Source organism: Pelophylax lessonae, assembly GCF_965119305.1.
Source record: "Pelophylax lessonae genome assembly, chromosome: 8".
Taxonomy (NCBI): Eukaryota; Metazoa; Chordata; class Amphibia; order Anura; family Ranidae; genus Pelophylax; species Pelophylax lessonae.
The window spans coordinates 115,614,804-115,641,101 of record NC_138775.1 but is presented as its reverse complement, the minus strand read 5'-3'; the positions used below and the strand labels follow the sequence as shown (position 1 = coordinate 115,641,101).

Here is a 26,298-nt window from a genome sequence, read left to right as displayed (position 1 = left end):
TGGATGATTCCATATTGATATTTCACGTGATTATATATCATATTAAGGGTTCCACCAAGCACTTAATCTGGACTACTTTTTCACTATGTTTACAACTACTGCATGATGGGTTGAGCACATGGTGTGTGTTCTATTTTATAGAACTATTTTACTATGTGACATTACCCGTCCTATTTATTTCCAGGTGGCAAAAAATATAAGAACCTGCCTGTTTTACCATCTATATGTATGGTGGTTACCACATCTTTGCCCGCCCCTGCCCATATTCAATTTCTTGGGAGCAGTTTGGGTAAGACTGAGTAAAGTTTCATGTTTAGATATTTGTACAAATCAATATATGGAACCTTATATACCATATGGGATCCATACCAATATCTGTTTCTTTATATATTTTTCTTCAATTCTAGACATATAAGTCCTTACCCCAGCAGTGTTGCCCTCCTCTTTGGCTACGCTCCCGTATCCGCCCCGGGGGGGGTCTTCCCCTCTACCTTGCGGTCCTGACATAATACCACTCTGGTGACTGACCATATACTAGACAGGTGTGATATACACTATTTTTTTTTTTCCATATTTGATCAATGTATCTCAGCAGGACATACTTGTAAAACATTTAATGTTATGTTGTAATGTAATGTATTAATATCTACACCATTAACATTATGGAAAATTATTTGAATATTTATACTTACCCAATGTTGTTTTTTTTCTCTTCTTTCCACTTTAGTGTTCTTACCATAAAATTTGTGTGTAACAAATATTTCCTTCTCTATGTGCGTAAAACAATACCCCTGAGGAAGCGGCTACTGGCCGCGAAACATGTCGGGTTGAACGTGTGGATATCTCCACATCTCCGCACAAAACATCAATATTCTGCGGTGCAGGATAAATCCTTACACGGTTTACCCTTTTGTAGAAATTGTTGTACACTTTATGGTATTTAAACTGTATATAAGAACATGGTCTGAAATGGTATATGTTTTTTATTGATGCTGTGTTTCTGTTTGAATACAGTACGCGAATTTTTAATGATTTATTTCCCCTAATAAAATTAATATTTTTTGATATTCTTATTGTACCATTATATTTGTTCTACCAGCACCCTTATTGCAAAGTCCCCCTCAATCTTTGAGCCCTATTTCTTTTCCCTTTACATATTCAACTGGGACGTGGTGCTTTGACTATTTATACAATCTATGAGTCTGTCTCCCTTTGCTTGTAAATAACCACAAATGTCTTTTCTGTGCTCACATCATTATCAGTTTTATTCAACCCCCAAGTGACATTCAATCTTAGTACAACATCCTTTTACAGTTATAACAGCTTTTAAACGTGAAGCATAGCTTGACACAAGTGTCTTGCAGCGATCTACGGGTATCTTCGCCCATTCGTCATGGGCAAAAGCCTCCAGTTCAGTCACATTCTTAGGCTTGTGCACTGCAACTGCTTTCTTTAAGTCCCACCAGAGGTTCTCAATCGGATTTAAAAGTCTGGTGACTGTGATGGCCACTCCAAAATGTTCCAGCCTTTAATCTGCAACCATGCTCTAGTGGACTTGGAGGTATGCTTGGGATCATTGTCCTGTTGAAAGGTCCAACGTCTCCCAAGCCTCAGGTTTGTGACGGACTGAATCACATTGTCATCCAATATCTCCTGGTACTGAAGAGAATTCATGGTACCTTGCACACGCTGAAGCCTGTACCTGCAGAAGCAAAACAGCCCCAAAGCATGATTGCCCCCCCCCGCCATGCTTCACAGTAGGCAAGGTTTATTTTTCTTCATAGGCCTCCTCCAAACATAACGTTGATCCATGGGCCCAAACAGTTCTAATTTTGTTTCATCAGTCCACAGAACACTATCCCAAAACTTCTGTGGTTTGTCCACATGACTTTTGGCATACTGCAGTCGACTCTTCTTATTCTTTGGAGACAGCAAGGGGGTGCGCTTGGGAGTTCTGGCATGGAGGCCTTCAGTACGCAGTGTGTGCTGTATTGTCTGAGCAGAAAATTCAGTACCCACATCTAACAAATCTTTTCTCAGTTCCTCAGCAGTCACACGGGGACTTTTCTCCACTCTACGCTTCAGGTAGCGCACAGCAGTCGAAGTCAGCATCTTCTTTCTGCCACGACCAGGTAGCGTTTCAACAGTGCCCTTTGCCTTGAATTTGCGAATGATGCTTCCTATGGTGTCTCTTGGTATGTTTAACATCTTTGCAATCTTCTTATAGCCATTGCCCTTCCTGTGAAGAGTAATCACCTCTTCTCTTGTCTTCCTGGACCATTCTCTTGACTTCACCATGTTTGTAACCACACCAGTAAATGTCTAGAAGGAGCTGAGTATCAGTCATTTTAAAGCTGCCTAATTGGTGCTTTTTAGGCTTTATTGCTGCTCCCTGACATCCACAGGTGTTTTCAATACCTGATTGAAAACACTTCAATGAACCTCTGTTCTTCAGAGTGGTAGTCTTTAAGGGGTTGAATAATTGTGTCAATGAAGAATTCACAAAAGAAAAATGTACTACTGTATTACAAATGCATATGGTTCTTTAAGAAGTCCTTGTAGGATTTCATTCTGAATACAATTACAAATGTACACTAAATTCCCTAAAACCCTTTACAGCATTGGGGGTTGAATAATTTTGAACACCACTGTACATCTGAGGTTGAAGCAATGCAGATTGGCCGCCTTCGATGGGGGCGTGGCTGAATTTCTGGGATGTAAGCAGCAGTTCTTTAGATCTCTGTGCAATCCACCGCCATCCTGCACTAATTCTGCCTACCCAGCCTCAGCAAATTGCCAAGATTACCTCAAAAACATTCCTGATCGTGGCGAGCGGCATTTGAGATAGTGAAAATCGGGTTTACCAGTGCTGATGCCCCAGGCTTCAAGGCTCCCCTTTCCTCTGATGTCCGGACCCAATATGGTGCCGATTCTCCTCGTGGACCGGGGACACACAGACACAGCCCGTTCGCCCTGCACAAACTCCATCTATAATGGGTGATTCACCAGACATAACAGACTCTAGCTGAGCTGCCAGCATGCCTCCTCCCTGATCTGGAAACACATGAGTCACATACTAACACTGCTCATAATGGGGAACACGCTGAGCTCACCCTATCTCAAATAATGTAGGTTTTACAGCATTGCCAAGCGAGGTAGGAAAAAATCAGCGCTAAACCAAAATTAAAGTTAAGATTAGATGATTAAGATATTAAATAATAAATAAATACATGAAACCAATGGCTGCTCACATTAAGTGCTTTCACATAACACCGTGGACAATAAAATAAAAGAAATGTGGCGCCAAAGGAATAAAATGAAATACAAATCAATACCAATAAATATATATACCACTCTAAAGTGCAAATAGTGTGATGATTCAATACATAGCAAAGTATTGTAAAGAATTTTAGCCAGTAGGTGGAGTGTCACAAAGGACAAAAGTGCATGTGCTACAACACTGCGATAAGACTAATAACCAAGTGGTAAATAAATAATTGGATTTTTGTAAGAACTTACCGTAAAATCCTTTTCTCTTAAGCTCATTGACAGACGCAGTCCTCTTTGATTAATAACAGTAGGGTTATACTGCCCTCTACAGGAGTAGGACACTAGGCAGGAAAAACGTTCTGGCCACACCTTAGGGGCAGTCCCAGAGGGTATATCCTCTCTCTCCCTGCTACAGGATGTTATGTCACAAAGCAGTGTCAGAGAATTTAACCCAACCCAACTCAAAATAGAGGGGCGGGTACTGCGTCTGTCAATGAGCTTAAGAGAAAAGGATTTTACGGTAAGTTCTTACAAAAATCCAATTTTCTCTGTCGCTCATTGACAGACGCAGTCCTCTTTGATTAATAACAGTAGGGACGTCCCAAAGCAGTGCCACAAATGAGGGGTGGGATAACGGAAATCAAAATCCAATCCAGAAGGCCCAACCTGTGCCAACTATAAGTCTTAAAGGCTCATCAGACAAAAGGATGAGACTCAACTGAAAACCCAACAGAAAAAACCCTCGAGGTAGACCAACGGTCTCCTCAAATAGCGGCCTGCAGAACCTTGCGGCCAAAAGAAGCATCCGCCGATGCCATCACATCAACTTTAAAAATTTTTGTAAAGGTATGAACCGACGACCAAGTAGCCGCCTTGCAAACCTGAACCACTGACGCCTGATGGCAGAAGGCCCAGGAAGCACTAAGCGCCCGAGTGGAGTGCGCCTTAACAGGGAACGGGGGATCCAGACCCTTGATAGAATAAGCCTGTACCACCGTCTGTCTGATCCATCTAGAGATGGTCGCTGCAGAAGCAGGCAACCCCTTTTTAGGGCCATCCGTGATCACAAAAAGTGAATCCGTCTCACGAAACGAGTCCGTAGTATTCAAGTATACCCTGATCGACCGAACCACATCCAAGGAGTGTAATGCAAACTCCCGAGGATGGCTGGGCTTAGGACACAGGGAAGGTAACACAATATCCTCATTCAGATGAAACTCTGAAACCACTTTAGGAAGGAAGGATGGATTCGGACGAAGAACCACCTTATCCCTATGAACCACCAGGTATGGGGGAACGACAGGACAATGCGGCCAGTTCTGACAACCTGCGTGCAGAAGTCATAGCCACCAAAAAGGCCACCTTCTGGGATAAAGTAAGCAAGGGAATCTCCCTAATATTTTCAAAGGGAGGTTTCTGAAGAACCGACAACACCAAAATTAAGATCCCAGGGCGGCAAGGGCGCGCGCACCGGAGGAGCCAGGTGCGCACCCCCTGGATGAAATTCCGCACCAAGGAATGAGTAGCCAAAGGCTTCTGAAAGAAGATTGCTAATGCTGAAACCTGACCCCTGATAGTGCTCAAGGCCAGCTTCTGCTCAACCCCTGTTGCAGAAAAGCCAATATCCGGGCCACCGAGTAAGAACGTGGAGGAAACCCAAGGGACTCACACCACGCAATATAAGACTTCCATGTGTGATGATAGACTTTTCTGGAAGTCGCTTTCCTCGCTTTAGAGTAAGAATAACTGAAGCTGACAATCCCTTGTCCTTCAGCACCTGGGTCTCAATAGCCAGGCCGTTAAATGCAGCGATCGTAAAGCAGGATGGAAGATCGGTCCCTGAGACAGCAGATCCTCCCTGAGAGGAAGTCTCCAAGGAGCGTCCGCGACCAGCCTGACCAAGTCTGCGTACCAGGCCCGACGAGGCCAGTTCGGAGCCACCAGGATAACTGGAATTCCCTCCACCTCTATCCTGCGAAGAAGTTTCGGCAGCAACTTGAGAAGAGGGAAGGCATACAGTAGCTGATACTGCCCCCACGGAGCGACCAGCGCGTCTGCGGCGTCCGCCTGAGTATTGTGGGAGCGGGCTACAAACCTCTGCACATTTCTGTTGAGCCGAGATGCCAACAGATGTACATCCGGGGTGTCCCAATGAAGGCACAATTGGTGAAATACCTCTGGATGAAGAGACCATTCCCCTTGATCCAGAATCTGACGGCTGAGAAAATCTGCCTGCCACTTCTATGGCTGCCAGGACACTCTTGGTGCCCCCCTGGTGATTGACGTAAGCCACTGCCGTGGCATTGTCCGACTGGATCCGCACCGGGCTGCCCCAGAGTTGCTCGGTCCAGTGAATCAGACAAAGTCTGATCGCTCTCAGTTCCAATACATTTATCGGTAACCTGGATTCTTCCAGGGACCAGAGTCCCTGAGCAGATCGTCTGCCGAGAATTCCACCCCACCCGGATAGACTGGCATCCGTGGTGACAATCGTCCAATAGATTGGAAGAAATGACTTCCCCTGACTGAGCATTGGTGATCGAAGCCACCAAACCAGAGAATCCCTGGTTCGTTCGCTCAGCCGGATCCGATTGTCCAGGGAATCGGGATTCCGGTTCCATTTGAGAAGAATCTCCTTTTGGAGAATTCGGGTACGAGACTGGGCAAACTGTACTGCCTCGAAGGAGGCCACCATCAGTCCCAGAACTCTCATGCATGTCCGCAGGGAAGGCCAGTTGGCAGTCAATAATAACTGAGTCGCCGACTGAATCTTCCGGAGTTTCTCCACAGGGAGAAACACTTTTGCCAAGGATGTATCCAAAGTTAGGCCCAGATAGTTCAGTCTCCTGGTGGGAACCAGGGATGATTTTTGCCGGTTCACCAGCCATCCGAACTCTTCCAAAGAGATCATTCTGATCTCCAAGTTTAGCAACAGAGCCTGCGGAGACTCCGCACGGAGCCTAGGACCGAAATGCCCCTCTGTCGCAACAGTGCCAAAACTGGGGCCAAGACCTTTGTAAAGACCCGGGGAGCCGAGGCGAGACCAAAGGGTAACGCCGTGAACTGATAATGATCCTCTCCCACGGCAAAGCAAAGAAAACGCTGATGTCCTGCGTAAATGGGGATGTGAAGATAGGCATCCTTGATGTCTATGGACGCCAGAAAATCCCCCTGATGCAGGGAGGCCACTACTGTGCGAATGGACTCAGTCTTGAATTTTTGGACCCGGACAAAATGATTGAGTCCTCTTAAGTCCAGAATTGGACGCACCTTGCCCTCTTTTCTGGGTATTGTGAAAAGGTTCGAATAGAACCCCTGAAAACATTCTATCCAAGGAACGTGGACCACCACTCTTTGTTGCATCAAATCCATTACTGCCCCCCGCAAAGCTTCTAAGCGGTCCGGGGATAGTCGGATATTGGAAGGGAAGAACCGCACCGGTGGAAGTGATCGAAACTCGATCTTGTTTCCCGACCGTATGACCTCTTGAACCCATTTGTCTGGAATCCTGGAGAGCCATGGGTCCGGAAACCGGTGAAGACGTCCCCCCACCCCAGATATGGGTGGGGGGCGCATCTTCAGGCTGTATTGGTCTTATTTTCAGGTTTGGCTGAGCCGGACCTTTGTTTACCCGACCAGCGCCCTTTGAAACCCCCTGGAGGGGCTTTGGAGGACTTTGCCTTATCGCCCGCCCCAGAGGAGTGAAAGAATTTCTTATGAGCGGAAAAGGAAGGTCCCCGTCTACGATGAGGTCCTTTCCCCTTAGTAGTTTGTGGTAAAAAGGTGCTTTTGCCACCAGTGATACCCTTGATGATCTCATCCAAGGTGGCACCAAACAGGCGATCCCCTTGAAAGGGGAGATTAGCCAAGGCTTTTTTGGAAGCTTGATCCGCCGACCAGCATTTTAACCACAGCATACGCCTAAGGACCACCGCCGAGATCGATACGCGCCCCATTAATGGAGCGGCGTCCAGGGCGGCGTCACAGACAAACTGTAGCGCTTGTACCATCTGCTCCAGCAAGTCCGATACTGCCGGGGGGAGACTTCTCCCCTCTAGATCTCGGCGTAACAACTTGGTCCACTCTGTCAATGTTTGTGCAACCAGAGCAATGGTAAACACTGGCCTTAAGGCTGACGCTATCAGGGTAAATATAGAGCGGGATAAAGATTCCGCCTTTCGGTCCACTGGATCCGGAAAAGACGAAGCATCCTCCAACGGGATAACAGTAGCTTTATTTAGTCTGGAAACCGGCGAATCCACCGATGGTGGTACCGTCCATTTATTAAGGAGAGATTCTTCAAACGGATAGCGCCTAGCAATGCGTTTGGAAATACCAGGGGTTCGTCTTGGACGGACCCATTCTTCCTTAAACTTGAAAACATTTGGGCAAAGGAAACACCTTTGCCATCTTGGTAGGCTTGCGAGTACCAAAGGCAATTTCAGTATCAACTGCTTCAGTAGGTACAAGTTCAAGTCTTAAAGTTTCCCGCACAGACACAATCAGTGCATCTTCCAGCACTTCATCTTGCGCTATAGCGGAGGGAGAGATGTCCTCCTCACTCTCCGAGTAGATGGGACATGAGACACTAGCCCCAGAAGAGGGGCCTGCAGCTGCTGCGACAGGCTCAGAATCTGTATCTGAAATTTCAGATGAGATAGGGGTAGGCGGGGGTCGCTTTTTGCCCCCCGTCCCTGACAGGCCAACTCCACCCGGATACAAAAGACCCAAAAACCGCTGACAATGCATCAATAGTAAATGGGGAACTGGAGGGTCCTGCGGCCACCTCGAGGGGATCAGGTGGGGATACATGTGTGGCAGGGTCCATGATTAATCCAAGAACACTTGCCAGCAAACAAGAATTGAAAAAGAAAAAATTTTTTTTTTTTTGTGTAATCCCCCCAGCGCAACAGCGCCCCTCAGTGCTACCTGCTTCGGACCCCCACAGAGAGAGAGAGAGACCCCAAGGGCTCACCACCCGATGCACAGAAGCTTCTACCGAACTGCTCTCAGCGCTGTCCTTTACAGAACAGGAAGTCTTGTGGATCGTTTTCCCGGGAAAAGGAGGCGGCTCCGCCCCTTTACACGCCTTCCGCCACTCCCACTGCTACTCCTCGAGGTAGCTAAGTGTATCCAAAATGGTCGCCCCCATGCAGGAGACACCAGGCTATGCCAAAATGGCGGCCCCGCGCGGCCTGCGGGAGGCGGACGGCCTGTGGAAGGATGGCGGCGGCCTGCGGGAGGATGGCGGCGGCCTGCGGATTCCGTGCGGCCTGCAGGAGGATGGCGGCGGCCTGCGGATTCCGTGCGGCCTGCGGGAGGATGGCGGTAGTCCATGTAGCTGCATCGCTATGCATTAGGTAGGTGCTTGATCATATCACCCCTCTTACATGACTATTTCAAACAGTAACGCCAGCGGCGCCCTGTCTCCATCCCTGACTGACCTCAGTCATGGCTTCCCTCCTTTTACAGCGCCAGCTCTTTACAGTGACTATCAGATAGTCAGCTCCCAAACCAAGCCTCCTGGAGTGGTATATCTTATTCACCAAATCACACTAGCAAGAGGGAGATCTGTGAAGCATGTCATAGGACAGAAGGGGAACCCAGGATCAAGAGGGTCCGACCATCCACAGAGGGGCCCGTATCCATCCCCAAAACCCGACAGGGGAGAGGGGGAACATTCTACTCACCATACCGGAACAGGCGGGCACCCACTCCTAACAGAGCCCCTCTCCACCGAGGTGGGGGGGCTGTCAACCAATACGGACACCGCGACTCAGTTTCCGACTGGTCGTAGGCGTCCTGGCGAGACGTTTAACTCGCAGGGCCAGTCCCCGTCCAGTGGGACTATGTCGCGGCCGATCCAGCGTGGAGCTAGGGCCTGCACGCGCTCGTAGGCTGGCTGGGGTGACCACTGGATCTCAACATCCAGCCCGTCGCCCAGCTCCAGCGTAATTGCTTGAAGGTGTCGCGGCCGATCCAGCGCGGAGCTAGAACCTGCACGCGCTCGTAGGCTGGCGGTGGTGACCACTGGATCTCAACATCCAGCCCGTTGCCCAGCTCCAGCATAATTGCTTGAAGATCTCACAGGAACAAAAGCTGGAGAAAAAAAGCTAACTAAAAAAGATCTAAAAAAGCTTGCCAGGACCAAAGATCCCAGCAAGGAACTTAGGTCCTTACTCCTGACTAGACAGAAAAAAACTAACATCCTGTAGCAGGGAGAGAGAGGATATACCCTCTGGGACTGCCCCTAAGGTGTGGCCAGAACGTTTTTCCTGCCTAGTGTCCTACTCCTGTAGAGGGCAGTATAACCCTACTGTTATTAATCAAAGAGGACTGCGTCTGTCAATGAGCGATAGAGAAATTTTGATTATTTGCAAACTCTATATAACATATTCTGTGCAAAGTGATACTGTAGAGAAAGTGCACGTGCTCAAATGATCGTGACAATCAGAATAATGGATAACCTAGTGGTATTATAAAGAGATCCAATATATATTTATAATGATGAATGAATCCAAAAGTGAAATAATATGCAAAGTCCGTCTGTAATCTTCTTTGCAAATCAAGCAAACAAAAGTGCTGGTGCTCCAATCCCCATCCAAGTGACTCAAGGTGCTGGTTAAATGGATATATACTAGCCGCTCACCTCAAAGTCTGGCTCACAAGTTATGAGCCAGACTCACTTCGTGCACTCTCAGGTGCTAATAGGGCATGGGCTGAACACCTCTCCTATTCCTTTCACAGAGCAGGGGATCTGCTGGGTAATACAGGATACAGCCAGATCAACTGTGTCCACTCATACAGCAATCAGCTATGCTGGGACATCAACTCCTCTGACTACTCTCTCCCACGACAGGATGTCACCATAGGAGGAAAGACACAGAATCTAGTGCTCTCTGTATACAGCGTTTTATTAAAGCACATAAAAATATATAACACTCACATTTGGGGGCACTATCCAGTGCAGGCATACAAGCAGGTATGTGTATAGATTTCGGCGTGTGTACAGGCTCCTCCCCCCTTATCCATTATTCTGATTGTCACGATCAATTGAGCACATGCACTTTCTCTACTGTATCACTTTGCACAGAATAGGTTATATGGAGTTTGCAAATAATTTATTTATTAGTATATTTATTTACCACCTGGTTATTAGTCTTATCACAGTGTTGTAGCACATGCACTTTTGTCCTTTGTGACACTCCACCTACTGGCTAAAATTCTTTCCAATACTTTGCTATGTATTGAATCATCACACTATTTGCACTTTAGAGTGGTATATATTTATTGGTATTGATTAGTATTTAATTTTATTCCTTTGGCGCCACATTTTTCTTTATAGTATTGCCAAGCGGCCATCACTACACAAATTGACTCGGTACGCATGGATCTATCCTTTTAGGAAGCCGCGGTGGATAAACTGACTGATTTAGAGGATCACCTAAGGTGAACTAATCTGCCATTTGTGGGGTTCCCAGAGTTCTCTGAGGGGAGGCATCCGGAGGCCTTCAGGGAGAAATGGCTTGCTGATACTTTTGGTAAATCCACACTCTCACACCTATTTGCGATTGAACACGCACACATTGCGCCCCCCATTGAGTCCCATTGTGCCCCCCACGGTCCATGTTAATTAAGCTATTGCCAATTCTGGATAGGGAGATAATCCTAAAAGCTGCATGAGACAAGGGTCAAATATTATACAATGGAAACGCTATTGCTATTTTCCCAGACTTCTCGGCTGCCACACAAAAGCAGCGTGCAACATTTATTGCTGTTAAAAAACACCTGAGATGTGTAAATTTCATACAGTATGCTTTATCCGACTAGACTGCGTGTCATCTATCGAAGGAAAACGCATTTCTTAACAGATCCAAAAGAAGCGTCACACTGGATTGATGCCCTTGGGCTGTCCGTACCTCATCGCTCCAACTGTTGCACATCTCCTCCTCGCTGATAACAGACTGAGAATCACCATATCTCTGGATGTCATCAAAGTCATAATGCTTATATAACTGCCATTTCATCCAATTCATCATATCTCCCTGGCCTATACTACCTCCTTCTACAACTCGACAGATGATCTTAGAATGATATGGCAAACTACAAAGGAATTTTCACCCCCCTCTCCTTTCCCCTTTCCCTCCCCCCACTTTTTTTTCTCCTCTCTTCAAGCTGGGTTGGGAACAAATTGTTGCTCCGGAATTTAGGTTGAACTGGTTTTCTGATCTGCTGCCGTTTCCCTCTGCGTGACCAAACTAGAGGGTCTCTCTCTTGCTGGTCTGGAGTGGCTACACAATGCTTTCCCTGCACTGCAGTTTCTATTTTGGGAACAAAGCTCTCACATGTTTGGGATGGGGACCCGGGTGGGTTAGGGTGGTTTATGTGTTTTGGGACCTACTTGGTTACGGTTTTTTGCTCATTAGTAGTCCGGCGTCTGTAATTGTGATGCTTTATTATGCTTTTAATGACCACCTTTGGTCTAAAGGGATTATTTTCTTATGGATGTTTAGGATACCCCTCAAATGCCATATTCTGACGATCCTGCCTAATTTATATCTATGAATACGCTACAGGTAATCTCGCGGAATATTAGGGGACTTAATTCAAAAATAAAACACTCCCTAATGTTTGAATATCTGGCTAGACATGATCTGCATGTTGTCCTTCAGGAGACATATCTACATGGCTCCAGGGTCTTGGCACTTAAACGTGCTAGAATAGCCTATGCATTCCACTCAACATACTCTTCATATTCTCAGGGTACCTCTATCTTAATTTCCAAATCCGCACCCATTTCCTTTAAGCAGGTTAAAACGGACCCCGGAGGCTGCTTTATCATCTTTTTCTCGAAATTCTTGGTAAGCCTTATACCATAGTTAACCTATACATACCTCCACCATTTACCAAAGCGTTATTTGAACGCATAATGAGAGCAGTGATAGAAATCCCTGAGGGCATCTCTCCTGATAGTTGGTGATTTTAATACGGTCCTGAATAACTCCCTGGATCGACTCAGGAGGTCCACTGTACATTCCACTCCTCTCTCCTAATATCTAGATAAATTTGATTTGGTGGATGCTTGGAGATGGTAACATGAGGATTTAAGGGAATACTCATGCCATTCTGATACATATGGTACCTTGTACCGTATTGATTTATGCGTCACATCCCAAGTATTACTTGACAAGTTGTCTGTGATCAGATTTCTCCCTAAAGCGGTATACGATCATTCACCCCTATGGATTGAACTCATCTTGAAAATACCCACACCTCTTACAAAATCTGGAGACTTAGTCACCTTTGGTTGGCAGATCAGGCTGTGGTGGACCAAGGTGTGGTTCATATATATACGTACTGGGCTGTCAATCACCAAAGCATTGCCTTACCTATGGTCTGGGATGCTTTTAATGCCACCATGAGGGGCACGTCATATACGAGCAGCCAGACGGGCCACTCAGTCTAAATTGATGGATGCTGAAAAAGAAAATTATGATGCAGAAACTCGCTATTCTGACTCTCCCACCTCTGAAAACTACTCCTCATAGAGACAAAAAGCCAGGGACTTCGATATGGTTTTACTGGAACATACTCAAAAGAAATTGGTGTACCAAAACATAAGGATTTTTGAGTTGGGAGTTAATAGTTGTCTGCTGGCTATCGAGGCCTGACTTCCAGCCATGTAACATCCCTAGAATTATCAACTCCACGGGGGTAATAGTGGAACAAACCACTGAAATTGTAGAGGCATTTGTTTCCTTATATTCTGATTAATATACCTCTAAGGCACATTATACAATTGTGGAAATGGATGACTATCTCTGGGACATCCAGCTTCCCAAACTGTCCACAGAGCAGAATAAATTAATGGAGGAACCTCTGGAGGAAGAAAACAGTACTGCCATAAAATCATTTGCTCATAACAAAACGCCGGTCTTGGATGGCTTTCCTATAGAATTGTACTTACAGTACAAAGAAATTTTAATCCCTCACTTGCTGCAAGTTTAAAGGATGGTTGTTTGCCACCCTCCATGTCTGAGGCTTTAATTGTACTTATATCAAATCCTCATAAAGACCATCTATATTGTGAATCATATCATCCTATCTCTCTGATCAACTCTGATGTCCAGATCTTAGCCAAAGTTCTTGCTCGCAGATTAAATACAGTTATTACCTCAATTATAAAGTCGGACCAAACTGAATTTATCCCAGGTCGCTCTACTGGTCTCTGGATGATCTGTGGATACACAAAGCATTCGACTTGGTCGAATGGCAATACTTGAAAGTAGTATTTGGCAAAGTTTGGGTTTGGCGATAACTTCCTCAGATGGATTCAACTATTGCATTACAGTAAAAAAAGTAAATTCTGGTGCGCTAAATGATGAGATTTCACTCTCAAGTATATAATACACAATAATGAGCTAGATCAAAAACCTAAATGTTAATGATTAGCACTGAACAAACATAGGTGGATGTGCAAAGTGCCTTAGAAAATAACTAAAGTAAAACGTGTACAAAATAAACATGTGCAAAAATTTCAAGTTAAACTCTCTAAAGCCCAAAGAAGACTTTAGTGACAAATGTCTGTGAAATTCCAAATTGTGAGCGTAAATGAATCAGGAATAGTGCTTCAGGTAACAGCGGGAAGACAGATCTAATTGCCTGATGTCCCACCACCTGTGCAGGTTTGCTTCTTCCCAGCAGGAAAAATAAAAAGGGCGTAAAGACAGCCACATCCAAAGTACAATCCTCGTGTTAGAGAGGGGGATGTATATATATCTTCCCACACCTCCTAAGGGAGGTGGGTGAGCCTCTTACCAGATGACCAAGGTTCTTGGGCCTGTATATATTCCCTTGTTGGGATTCTGTCCTTCCTCTATTCCAGGTTCCCTCTGGGATGAATAGGCTGATGATCTTTTGTGGATCATAAAATAATCATAACATGGCTTTAGAAGTTTATTTGCTGCACTGGGACAATTTTTTAGCCTACAGCTTCACTTCATCTATTCACAAGACTATTTATATTTTGTGCACTTGATTTATTGCTTCATATTGTAAGAATTTATATATTGTGTGGCCGGCCACTCATCATTTGTGTATTTATAGGCACTAGCACTTTTTTTTCACGAATTTTATCGTCACTATACTATGCTAAGAAATCCATAAATTGTCTTTTTTGGAATGTAGGCTGTAATTTGCCAGCTTATTATTACCCTGTCCCAACTTTTAGACATATTGCTGCCATCAATTTCAAAATCAACTTCACCAGTTCACGTAAAATCATGTACCTGTTCGTCATTTTGTTTAAGTGGTTGTACCGGGGTGATACCTGCAGCTGCAGGCATCACCCTGGTACCAATTTTTTAAGCCAACGGTCGGCATTCTTGTAATGACAACCAATGAGGTTAATCAGCCAATCGGCTGTTATTACAAGCCAGAATCGGTTTTTATCGGGTCTCTGCTATAGTAACCCAGAGGTGACGTCGCTTTGTTTTATCGGCAGCCAACAGAGCCAGTTTTAAAAAATCCAAAGGATTAAAAAATGTGGATTTAGGTGCTTTGAATACTTTGAAGTGCAGAGGAGGGGTTTGGGGTCTTTTATGGGGTACTCCATAAAGAGTACCTGGCACTGTTTATTACTGTCACAAGGGATGTTTGCATTCCTTGTCACAGTAATAAAAGGTGATCAGGAATTTTCTTTTTTTTTGTCACTTCACCTCCGGAAGGTTCTACGCCCTTAATGACCAGGCCATTTTTTTTTTTTGAGATACGGCACTGCATTGCTTTAAATGACAACTGTGCGGTTGTGGGACGCTGTACCCAAATAAAATTGATATCTTTTTTTCCCACAAATAGAGCTTTCTTTTGATGGTATTTGATCACTTCTGCGGTTTTTATTTTTTGCGCTATAAACAAAAGAACAATTTTGGGGGAAAAAATAATACTTTTCCCTATAAAACATTCCCAACAACAAATGTTTTAAAAATCTATTTTTTTTTATCAATTTAGGCCAATATGTATTCTGCTACATATTTTTGGTAAAAAAAAAAAAAAAATCCTCAAGTGTATATTGATTGGTTTGCGCAAAAGTTATAGCGTCTACAATCTATGAGATACATTTATAGAATTTCTATTTTTTTAAATTGTTTTTACTAGTAATGGCGGGACTGCGACATTGCAGCAGACAAAATCTGACACCGACACTTTTTGGGGACCAGTGACACCAATAGTGATCAGTGCTAAAAAAAAAAAAAAAAAAAAAAAAAAATGCACTGGTACTGTATAAATGACACTGGCAGGGAAGGGGTTAACACTGGGGGCAATCAAGGGGTTAAATGTGCTCCTAGGGAGTGCTTTCTAATTGTAGGGGGAGTGGATGCACTAGAGGAAAAGAGATCTTGTGTTTTTAGCTCCTCCCTGATTTAACCGCTGTTTCCCTTCTTTACATAGGAATGACCATCGTTTGGTCATTCCGTCGAGCGATCGGCAGGTCCCATGGGCCATCAAACCCACTGATTGGCTTCCGCTGTGTGCGTGCGCTCCCGAAAAGCTTGTGCACAATACCACGTGCATAAGTAATTTTGCGTAGCCAGTCCGCCCTGCCGCAGTATAAAAGCGGCTGGCAGTCCGGAAGTGGTTAAAGGGACGGTGTAAAAAAAGAAATAAGAATTTTTTTTTTTTTTTAAAAAGACGCCCCATCCCTCTGGGTTTGCGTACCGAAGAAAATGTATATGTAAGTCAAGCCCCCAAAAAAACAGTGTTCAAACCACATGTGAGGTATCGCCACGATCACTAGGGCGAGTGCAATACTTCTAGCACAAGACCCCCTTTCTAACTCTAAACAGGTAACCGCTAAACATCTTTAAAGCGCCACCTATGGAGATTTTTAAGTGCTGTAGCTAGTCAACATTCCACAAGTGTGCGCAATTTTAGAACTTCACATGTTGGATATCTATTTAATCGGCGTAACATCTTTCACATTATAGAAAAAAAAAAATTGGGCTAACTTCACTGAATTTTTTTTTTTCATTCATTCATTTAAGTGTAATTTTTCCCAAAAAATTGCGTTTGAAAGAGCAGTGCGCAAATACAGTGCCACGAAAAAATATTGCAATGACCGCAATTTTATTCTCTAGAGCCTCTGCTAAAAAAATATATACAATGTTTGAGGGTTAAATGAAGGTGTGAGAAAAGTTGGTATCGGCGCTACCTGTTTATAAAAGGCGTAGTACTAGATCCTATAGGTATGCGTAAGTGGTGAATAAAATATAAGGAATGTAGATAAACTTCAAATAATAATAAAGTGCAAGTGCCAGGATCTGTATTGGGCTGAGAATATATGTATGCCCACTAAGTGCTCAGTGCTGTAAATAAACGTGTGGCGTATCAAATATAAGGTGCAAATCTATTTAATGAATAGGACGCTCCAGTAGAAATGCGTCGCAGGGAGCAAGCCGCACTGTCATATGTCACGGACTGTTCTGCAGGCAGCCGTGATTTTTTTAAAGAGCTACTGTTGCATCTGCTTAAGTAGGAGCTGTTGTAAGTGTTTAGCTTTTGTAAATAAATACAATTCTTTAAGGTTAGTGCACTATCAGCCCCTTTCTTCCCTCTTGGGAATTATCTCCTTGGCAATTTTGCCTTGACTTATACCAGACCCATATATTGTGGAGCGGATAGGTCCAGGAGAATTCCAGCCAGAGTGTCCTATACCATACTCCTCTGATATTGGATCTTCTGCCTAATAGTTACAAGCTCATACCTCCCTAACATCTGGTAAGAATCCATCTTTATCACCGGGTGTCACCATTTCATCTTATTGCCACTGTGAAACGCTGAAAGTCACTATTTAATTGTTTTGCGGTAAGAGGCCACCCAGCACAGCAAATATTTGAATGTTTCCTTTGAAGCACCAGTTGTCTCCATTCGTTGTCACGTTATCACTTCAGCACAGATTTGTCTGTCACATATGTTTTTGAAGTTGAAGCAGGCAGTTATTATTTGAGAGACTTTAACTATGTGTCTTTATTTATTGTTTTCAGCACATTGGTTTATGTTTCATGTTAATATTTTTTGAAGCGCACTATTGTCATTGCAGCTTTATTCTATAATTTTTTTTCTAGTGCTGCTTCTACCTTTTCTTATTGATTAGCGCACCCTTTCATTTCCATATTTATAACAACTGACATTGCAAATTAAATGCAGAGCAATGGGAACTTGGGTGTACTTGCTTAGAGAATTTTAGGACAGAGGTCAGATTGTTGTTGAGATACCTCTTGTTGGGTTTTGGTATCATGAACAGGTTTGAATAGAATCCTTTGAAACTGTCCTCCAAAAGAATGGGATAACCACTCCTTGGGACAAGAGATGGTTCAGAGCGGTCTGAAAATCTGCCTGATCTAAAATCGATTTTGGATTGTTTGAAAGAATAAACCAATAAGGGTGTAGTGTTTTAAACTCTGGGCCTCTGTGACCCAGGGAAAGAAACTGAAACAGATGTCCAAGCTTAGAATGATTTCTCTGTATAGAACAGGTCCCTGACCAAAAAACAAAAAACAAACAAACAAGGACTAACGGTGTGGGGTAGGGTATAAAGGGAAGCTCAGGAGTGTACACAGTAAAGCCTTGCCAGTATCCAATCACCTGAAGGTAGCAGTTCTTAACCCAGGATCTATGAATACCAAGCACATGTCCTGTACTGTATGATCAAGTTTGATTGCCATTGAACAATTTTTCATAGCCATTGCTGGTGAAATGTGAAATACGAGACAGTGCCTAAACCAGGCCTCAAACAGGAACTGCTAAAGAAGATAGCGAGAGTAATGCTTTATTTAAATATGTAAAAAAAAAAACAAGTGTCACTTACCACAATATCCTCCTCTGTGACCCTTGGATGCAAATTATTCACAGTCATTTTAGTGCCTTCTATAGGGCTAAAAGCAGGCTGAAAAAAAAAAAAAAAAAAAAAAAAAAAAAAAACTTACATTTAAAACAGAAACTTGTATAAGGTAATGGACAGATTTTACATAAAAAGATTACAAAAGACACAAAATTAAAATGTTGGTTTCCCCAAAGACAGTCATGTCAGGTATAGCTATGAAAAACATTAAAAAAAAAAAGTACCTATGCTGCTTAAAATCCAGATATACACTCACCCTGCTCTGAACATGCTCCGTTGCTCTCCATTTTAGCCATTTTTAGGCACTGCCGAGTTTGTAGAGGCCGATCTGCTGACAACCTTAAAGCAGAATTAAACCCTCTTATGCTTTACAGCCAAGTAGGCTTCTTCTGTTTGATCTGCAACTGCCATGGTGCTCGCCATGTGATCAGTTATGACACAAGCCATGTTATGGTTTGAGTTTGGTCGAGGACACAAGCAATTGTGAAAGTTTGCAATCCCAGCATTCTACGAATGTAATAGTTTTCCAGAACTGTTAAAAATCAATTCATTTAGTTCTGCCTTATGATTTACCGCTGGGATTCTGGGCATTAGCAAAAAAGAGCAGCCTCCACCAAGAAAAAACAGAAGCAACGCTGGAGGTATATTACAGAACACACTAAAGTTGGTAGCATAATTATTAATATGGAATGTATTTTACTTGCTAAAGATCACTCTTATCAAGCTGTTAAGGGTAAAGTTCCACTTTACCCCTTGATTTACACCTATGAGTTTTTTTGTGCGTTTTGCACTACAGGTCATTTAACCTCTTCAAGCTTGTGCTACAGCCAGTGCTACAGCCAAAAGACGGCTACGTCTTGCTGGGAGGGCATCCTCCCATGATCGGGCGGCGAGATCTGATTGCTGTGTCCTTAGGACACAGCTGATCACAGAATGGTGTTAAAGGCCGAACACAGGAGCCTTTTACCACATGATTAGCTGTATCCAATCAGAGCAGATCATGATGTAAATACAAGCGGTTATTGACATTCCTTTCCTCACACTGACAGCGTAAGGAGAGGAGAGCCAATAACAGGCTTGTGTGAAAGGGACATCTACACTGATAAATAGGGCACGGATTATTGGTGCCTACTAGTGCCGCTTCATTGGTGCCCACCAGTTCAGCCTCATTAGCGCACATCAGCGAAGGAGAAAAAATTACCTATTGGCAAAATTATATAACAAACTATGAAAAAACTGAATTTTTGTAAAATCTTATTGTAAAATTCCTTTCTCTGAGTCCTCCGACAGTCGCCGCCCACTCATACAGTCTTCACCAATGGGGGTATTGACTTCCTCTCCACAGAAGTAGCTAGGCATTAGACTTGTTAAAAAACAAAGCATTTACATAGACACACCCATGGGGGCTGTCCCACTGGTCCAATACCCCCCCAGCCATCCCAACTCAGTTTGGTAGCAAGCAGTTAAGTGTATAAGAACCCCAAAAGAGGGGCGGGGCAGCGACTGTCTGAGGACTCAGAGAATGGAATTTTACGGTAAGATTTTACAAAAATTCAGTTTTCCTCTTACGTTCTCCGACAGTCGCCGCCCACTCATACAGTCTTCACCAATGGGGATGTCCCAAAGCAGTGTAGACATGAGGGGTGGGAAACGCAACCGTCAGAAAAGGCAACGCAGTACCCACATCAGAGAAAGGAACCTTACATGAACAGCAAGGTAACCTTCTGGGTAACAAAAAAGCTCAACAGGAGCAACAACCCAGGAAAGCAAATAACCAAGGGGGTAAACAACTCCAACAGCCAGGGACCCGCAACAAAACCAGGGTCCCCTATGGTACTGCCACACAAAGAAATTTGCGGCCAAAGGAGGCACCCGCTGATAACAGAACATCAATTTTGTAGAATTTGGAAAAGGTGTGCACTGACAACCAAGTCGCAGCCTTGCACACCTGGGCCACCGAGGCCTGATGCCAGAAGGCCCAGGACACACTCACCAATCTGGTAGAATAACCCTTGACAGGGAAGGGCGGTACCCGTTCCTTCAACGAATAGGCCTGTACAATTGTCTGTCTGATCCATTTTGAAACGGTCGCCGCAGACGCAGCCATACCCTTCCGAGGTCCCTCAGGAAGGACAAAGAGAATCTGATTTCCAAAAGGATTCAGTCGACGACAGGTAAACCCTGATCGCCCTAACAACATCCAAAGAATGCAAGGCAACCTCCTTAGGATGCTTAGGATTAGCACAGAGCGAAGGTAAAACATTGTCCTCATTAAGGTGAATAATCCAAAACCACCTTTGGAAGAAAGGACATGTTAGGTCGCAAGACCAACTTATCCCTATGAGCCACCAGGTAAGGGGAGCGGCAAGACAATGCCACCAACTCCGACACTCTGCGAGCAGAAGTGATCGCCACCAGAAAGGCAACCTTTCTTGACAGCAGAGGTAACGAGATTTGCCTGATGTTTTCAAACGGGGAACGTTGTAACACGGACAGAACCAAGTTCAAGTCCCATGGAGGTAAGGGCTCCCTTCGAGGAGGGGCCAAGTGACGCACACCTTGAATGAAGGTGCGAATCAAAGAATTAGACACCACAGGGCGCTGGAAAAGAACAGCCAGTGCAGATACCTGGCCCTTAATCGTGGCCAACGCAAGGCGCTGGTCCACACCAGACTGAAAGAAAGCCCCTGGATTCACACCAGGCAAAATAAGCTTTTCATGTACGGTAATAAATCTTACCAGACGAGGCTTTTCTAGCCTTGATTAAAGTAGAAATGACCTCTGAGGGGAGACCCCTATCTCTCAGGACCTGGCTTTCAACAGCCATGCCGTTAAAGCCATCGACTGTAAAGCAGGATGGAAGATCGGTCCCTGAGACAGAAGATCTTCCCGCATTGGAAGCCGCATGGAGGCTTTACGGCCAGATGAACGATGTCCGCGTACCAAGACCGGCGTGACCAGTCCGGCGCCACCAGAATCACCGCAGTGGCATTGTCCGTCTGCACCCGTACAGGACGGCCCTGAAGACGATCCGACCAATGGAGCAGGCACAGCCTGATCGCTCTTAATTCCAATATGTTTATTGGAAGGGAGGATTCCTCCTCCGACCAAGTGCCCTGGGCAGACAGGTTGCCCAGGACGCCACCCCAGCCCGACAGGCTGGCATCCGTGGTAATCACCATCCACAGTAACGGTCGGAAGGATTTCCCTTCTGACACCCGGGGACTGAAGCCACCACAAGAGATCCATTCTGGTTTGGCGACTCAGACACTCTCAGGTCCAATGACTGAGGTAGTCTGTCCCAAATGGCCAGGATCTCCGCTTGGAGAGATCGCGTGTGAAACTGTGCAAATGGTATCGCCTCGAAGGCTGACACCATCAACCCCAGGTACCGCTTACAGGTCCTGAGTGACGAGGATTCGTTGTCCCTGAGGGATCTAACCTCAGACTGCATGATCCGGAGCTTGTCCTCCGGCAAGAACACCTTGGCTCGAGCAGAGTCCAGAACCATTCCCAAATATGGGAGACGAACCGAAGGAGACAAGGTCGACTTCTGAACGTTGATGGTCCATCCGAGCGTCTGGACCGTAGTGGACAGATCGCGCAACAGGTTCTGACTGGCACTCGATCTTAACAGGAGATCGTCCTGATATCCCAAGACCGCAATGCCCTGTGCCTGCAACAGGCCCAGAACAGGCGCCAACACTTTTGTAAAGACCCTTGGAGCTGAAGCGAAAGGTAACGCCACAAACTGATAATAATCCTCCGCGATAGCAAATCGGAGGTACCTCTGATGGCCCTCGAAAATGGGGATGTGTAGATACGCATCCTTCAGATCGATAGAGGCCAGGAATTCTCCTGGACTCAGGGAGGCCACCACTGAGCGGAGCGATTCCAAGCGGAACTTTCGAACGCGCACAAAGCGGTTCAAAGCTTTCAAGTCCAGAATCGGACGCACCTTGCCCTCCTTTCTGGGCACAGTGAACAGATTCGAATAAAACCCCCAAAATCTGTCCCGATGAGGCACCGGGACGATTACCCCCTGGGCGAGGAGATCCTGTACCGCTTGATGCAGGTCTTGTAACCGCCCTGGGGTCAAATGAAGATTTGAGGGAAAGAATCTGTCCGCCGGCATAAAATAGGGAATTCGTTCTTGTACCCTGATCGAATGATTTCCTGAACCCACCTGTCCGGGATTCGGAGCAGCCAAAGTTGGAGGAAACAGCGCAAACGTCCCCCCACCCCTGAAATGGGTGAGGGCGCCCCTTCAGGGAGAGGCAGACTGAGCCGCCGCACCGGCATGGCCGGATTTTGGTTTGCCCGCCCAGGGCTTTCTCTGGCCACTTTGGCCCTTGAAAGGTTTCCCCTTGTTCTGTGTCTTGAAGGCACGAAAGGACCCCCGATTTGGTTTAAAGGAAGGGCTCCGCTTACCGCGGAAAAACTTACCCTTAGGGTTCTGGGGCAACAGAGTGCTCTTGCCCCCAGTGACCCCTTTCACCAATTCATCCAGGGATTCACCAAAAAGCTGAGACCCCGCATAAGGGATGTCAGCCACCGTTTTCCTTTAAGTCTGGTCAGCCGACCAGCTTTTCAACCATATCAGGCAACGGTTAAGCACCGCGATACTAGACAGGCGCGCAGCCAATGGGGCCTCATTCAAGGCCACATCGCAGAAATACATGACCCCCTGATAAATCTGGTCCACCATTGCCAATGTAGCAGGGGGAGCAGAATCAGCCACGAGAGTGTGTAAGCATCTTCGTCCAATCCGCCACAGCCTGAGCTGCCATGACAGAGGCGAAAATAGGCTTCAGCATGTAACCGGCCACCATGTAAGCATGGCGGGCAAGTGATTCCATCCTCCTATCTGTAGGATCCCTAAATACCGGGTGATCTTCGGTGGGAACCAGAGTAGCCTTGTTCAATCTGTCCACAGTGTGATCCACTTGAGGAGCCACACACCAGCGTGAATCCATAGGAGACGCGAAAGGCTAAAGAAGTTGAAACCTCTTTGGAACCACAAACGTTCGTTTTAAACTGCGCCATTGCTCATTCACTGTAGCATGGAACTTAGCGGGGCAAGGGAAGACCTGCGCCGCCTTGCGGGTCCTGTGTGTACCAAAAGAGGACACAATGCCCAGAGGATTGGGCTCATCCTCTAAATGAAGTGCTTCTTTAATGGCAGAAATCAGCGCATCCAAAGCTGCTCGTTCCTCGGGCGTCCCAGGGGGGGAATCATCCACCTCTGCAACCTCCGCCTCCCCCTCAGACAGAGAAGAGCGAGACCCTGAAAGGGGCACACCACCCACGGCAACCAAGTCAGATTCAGAATCAGAAGAAAAGGAAATCCTAGGCCTTTTTCTATCAGCTCGTTCAGTCATCAGAATATCCACCTTTGACACCAAAGCCGCCACTGCAGCAAACAAAGTAGTCAGGGTAGAATATTCAGAGGAACCTGAATCACCCAGCAAGGCTGGAGATTCCATGTCAAAAGAAAACTTTTTTTTTTTTTTGAAAAGTACTGGCCCTTTAAGCGCGCCGCGGACCCCCCACAGCGCACCGCTACACTAACTGTGAACACAGACCCCTAAGCAGGATAAACTGATAGCCAGAAGGATAGCACAAGGAAAAAAGGACAGCAGACAGACCCCACAGGAGTGTTACCACCGCAGCCGATTTCTTCTGAGAGAAAGGAGGAAGTGATGTCACCGCAATAGACTGAACTGAGACAGTAATGGGAGGCTTCGGTAAAATGGCCGCCGACATGTGCTCGGAATGAACGTTTTGCCACACACAAGATGGCGCCAAAAACACACCATATACATGCTGTATAAGCGCCCATAGTGAAGCCAGACATGCAGCCCACACCTAAAATGGCGGACCAGCGGTGTTTAACCCCGCAGGGGTCGCCACACGTGTCTGTACCTCCAAAGCACTCTAAAGTGACACAGGAGAGGGACCCCAGAAAACCACACAGCGCACTGACTGTGACAGAAAACCCCCGCAGGGATTGGGATCAGTGAGCCCAAAAATGCACAGACATGAGGGGATAAGTCACATGTTCAGGTTAGGGTTAAGGTCTAGATGTAGTGTTACATGTTAGGGTCAAATATTAGTGGTAAATGTTAGAGTTAATGATTAAAAAGTTAGGGATAGCTTTCTAACCCTTAACTATAGCCATTAGAGAAATAGTTGGCTGTAATTCAAAGAGTTAGGTTTAGCTGTAATTAAACTCCCGGTGGAAAGAGTTGCACTCCTAAGAGGAAGGAAGGATTTTTCTTTCATACTGTGTTATGTTATCCATTGGAACAGTCGAATGGACATAGATGAATATTTAGTGGTTATATGAGAAGATTCTGATTATGGCATCAACTAAGTTGTTGATTCAATATGGTGGTTTTCTTAACCCCTCCCACTCTTTTTTGGTCTGCTTTATGTGTGCTTTTTCTGCTTTTAGACTCATATCTGTTTTTCTCCTGATGAAGCGAACTACTGATTTTGTGAAACGCGTTAAGATCGACACAGTACAGATTGATAATGACATAGTATTAGAATGCCAGAAATAGAGGAAGTTCTATTTTGTATGTACCTACGTTTAATTTTTCATTGATGATCATCATTGATACTGTTACGATTTTTTCATGATAAAATTTATTACATGAAAAAATACATATAAAAATAGATGTACTTTTAATGCCGTTGTTTGTCTCCTTAAAGTCCCGTGGGCCTCTAGTCTGTCTTTGTGTACATTTTTGGGACTGAGACACACTTTAGCTGTAATTGCTAGGGTTAGTGTTCTGACCCTAACAATTACCACTAATAACTCAAAAGTGTCATACTTTCTTATTGGCAAAAAATAAAACAAAATGTGCCAGAAAAAGCCATGAAGCGCAACCTGCATAGATGCAAAAAAAGTTCTAACTGACTGTCAAACCTCAGCGCACACATCCAAGACATCCTTGAGCACGGAAACTTCAAAAGCACTAAAAGCAGAAGAAAAGAACGCTCCCTGTAAAGGAGCACATTTCCCGAAATGCATCAGATTTCCAACCACAGATGTATGACCCTCATCACTGGAGTTGTATTTAACATGCTTTTTATTCTTTTATGCTGGGAGTATGCTTTCGGCTATTTTAATACATTTCCAAAGTAATGCACTAGGCGGTTGCGCCCTTTTTCTTTTTTTCTGCTTTTACTACATGGATATGAACCTAGGGTAAGAGATGCTCACTGACCATATCAGGGAGTTATCAGGTGAGGTAAATTACAAGTGGCTTCCTGAAGCTAGTTACATGTTCAGCGTAGAGGGTATTTAGCAGAGAATGTAATGACTTCAAGAAAAACTTCCACTGTGCTACGCTCCCTATTGCAGTTCCCTTTACTGTGTCTCTTGCTAACTCTCGGGCTGCCGAGCAATAGAAATGGAGAACCATGTCCCAACTGCCCCACAGCAGATTTACTGCCACGGGGAATCCGATCTATCCAGAATCACGTAAATATACGCACACGATTATACTTCTGGGTAGGGGGTGCACCACTCCTCTTGCGATTAGTCACAGCAGAAGCCGTAGTATGTATGGGAGCCACACAGGCTGCTAGGAAATGTAGTCTTGGGCCTGCTGCTGTGAATGCTGGCTGCGAAGGAGCCCACCCATGCTCCAGACAAGGACAAAAGAGTAGAAGATCCTGGGAGCCACACATCAGAACAAGACCTGCTGTATGTAGACAAGTGGCAGTCTAAGCCTGGACCCCCACCAGGCCACGCTCCAAGCGCATTTCACTACCACCACGCTTATTCATGGGGATGGAGTCTCCTGTTGGAGGGGACAATTTATATGCATCATTGGCCACCACTAGATAATAAAGTGTTCGGTGTCTGAGGTAACATATCAAATTGATCTGCAGCTTTTTAATTTTTTTATTTTTTTTAAGAAGATCTTTGGGCAAAGCAACTACAGAGAATCTATTTGCCTGACTGGCAAGCCTCCAGTTTAGTTTTGTCTGTGTGTGGATGAAGTAAAGTGCAAAGATATGTGGTGGTATAGCTAAAATATAAAAATACTTACCACCCTTCCACCCATAAAAGACCCAAAAACTTTACTAGTATGGTTCCTAAAAACTAAATTGAA

At 45.1% G+C, this 26,298-nt stretch overlaps 1 protein-coding gene across 3 annotated transcripts in view; it reads right to left on the bottom strand.

The window, feature by feature from the left end:
- POLDIP3 (DNA polymerase delta interacting protein 3) overlaps positions 1 to 26,298 on the bottom strand; it is a 610,789-nt gene that overhangs the window by 221,207 nt on the left and 363,284 nt on the right. For all 3 annotated transcript variants that reach the window (XM_082265704.1, XM_082265705.1, XM_082265703.1), the window contains one exon: positions 18,137 to 18,214. In XM_082265704.1, coding sequence (XP_082121830.1) covers positions 18,137 to 18,214 — 78 coding nt within the window. The remainder of the gene's footprint in view (positions 1 to 18,136; positions 18,215 to 26,298) is intronic.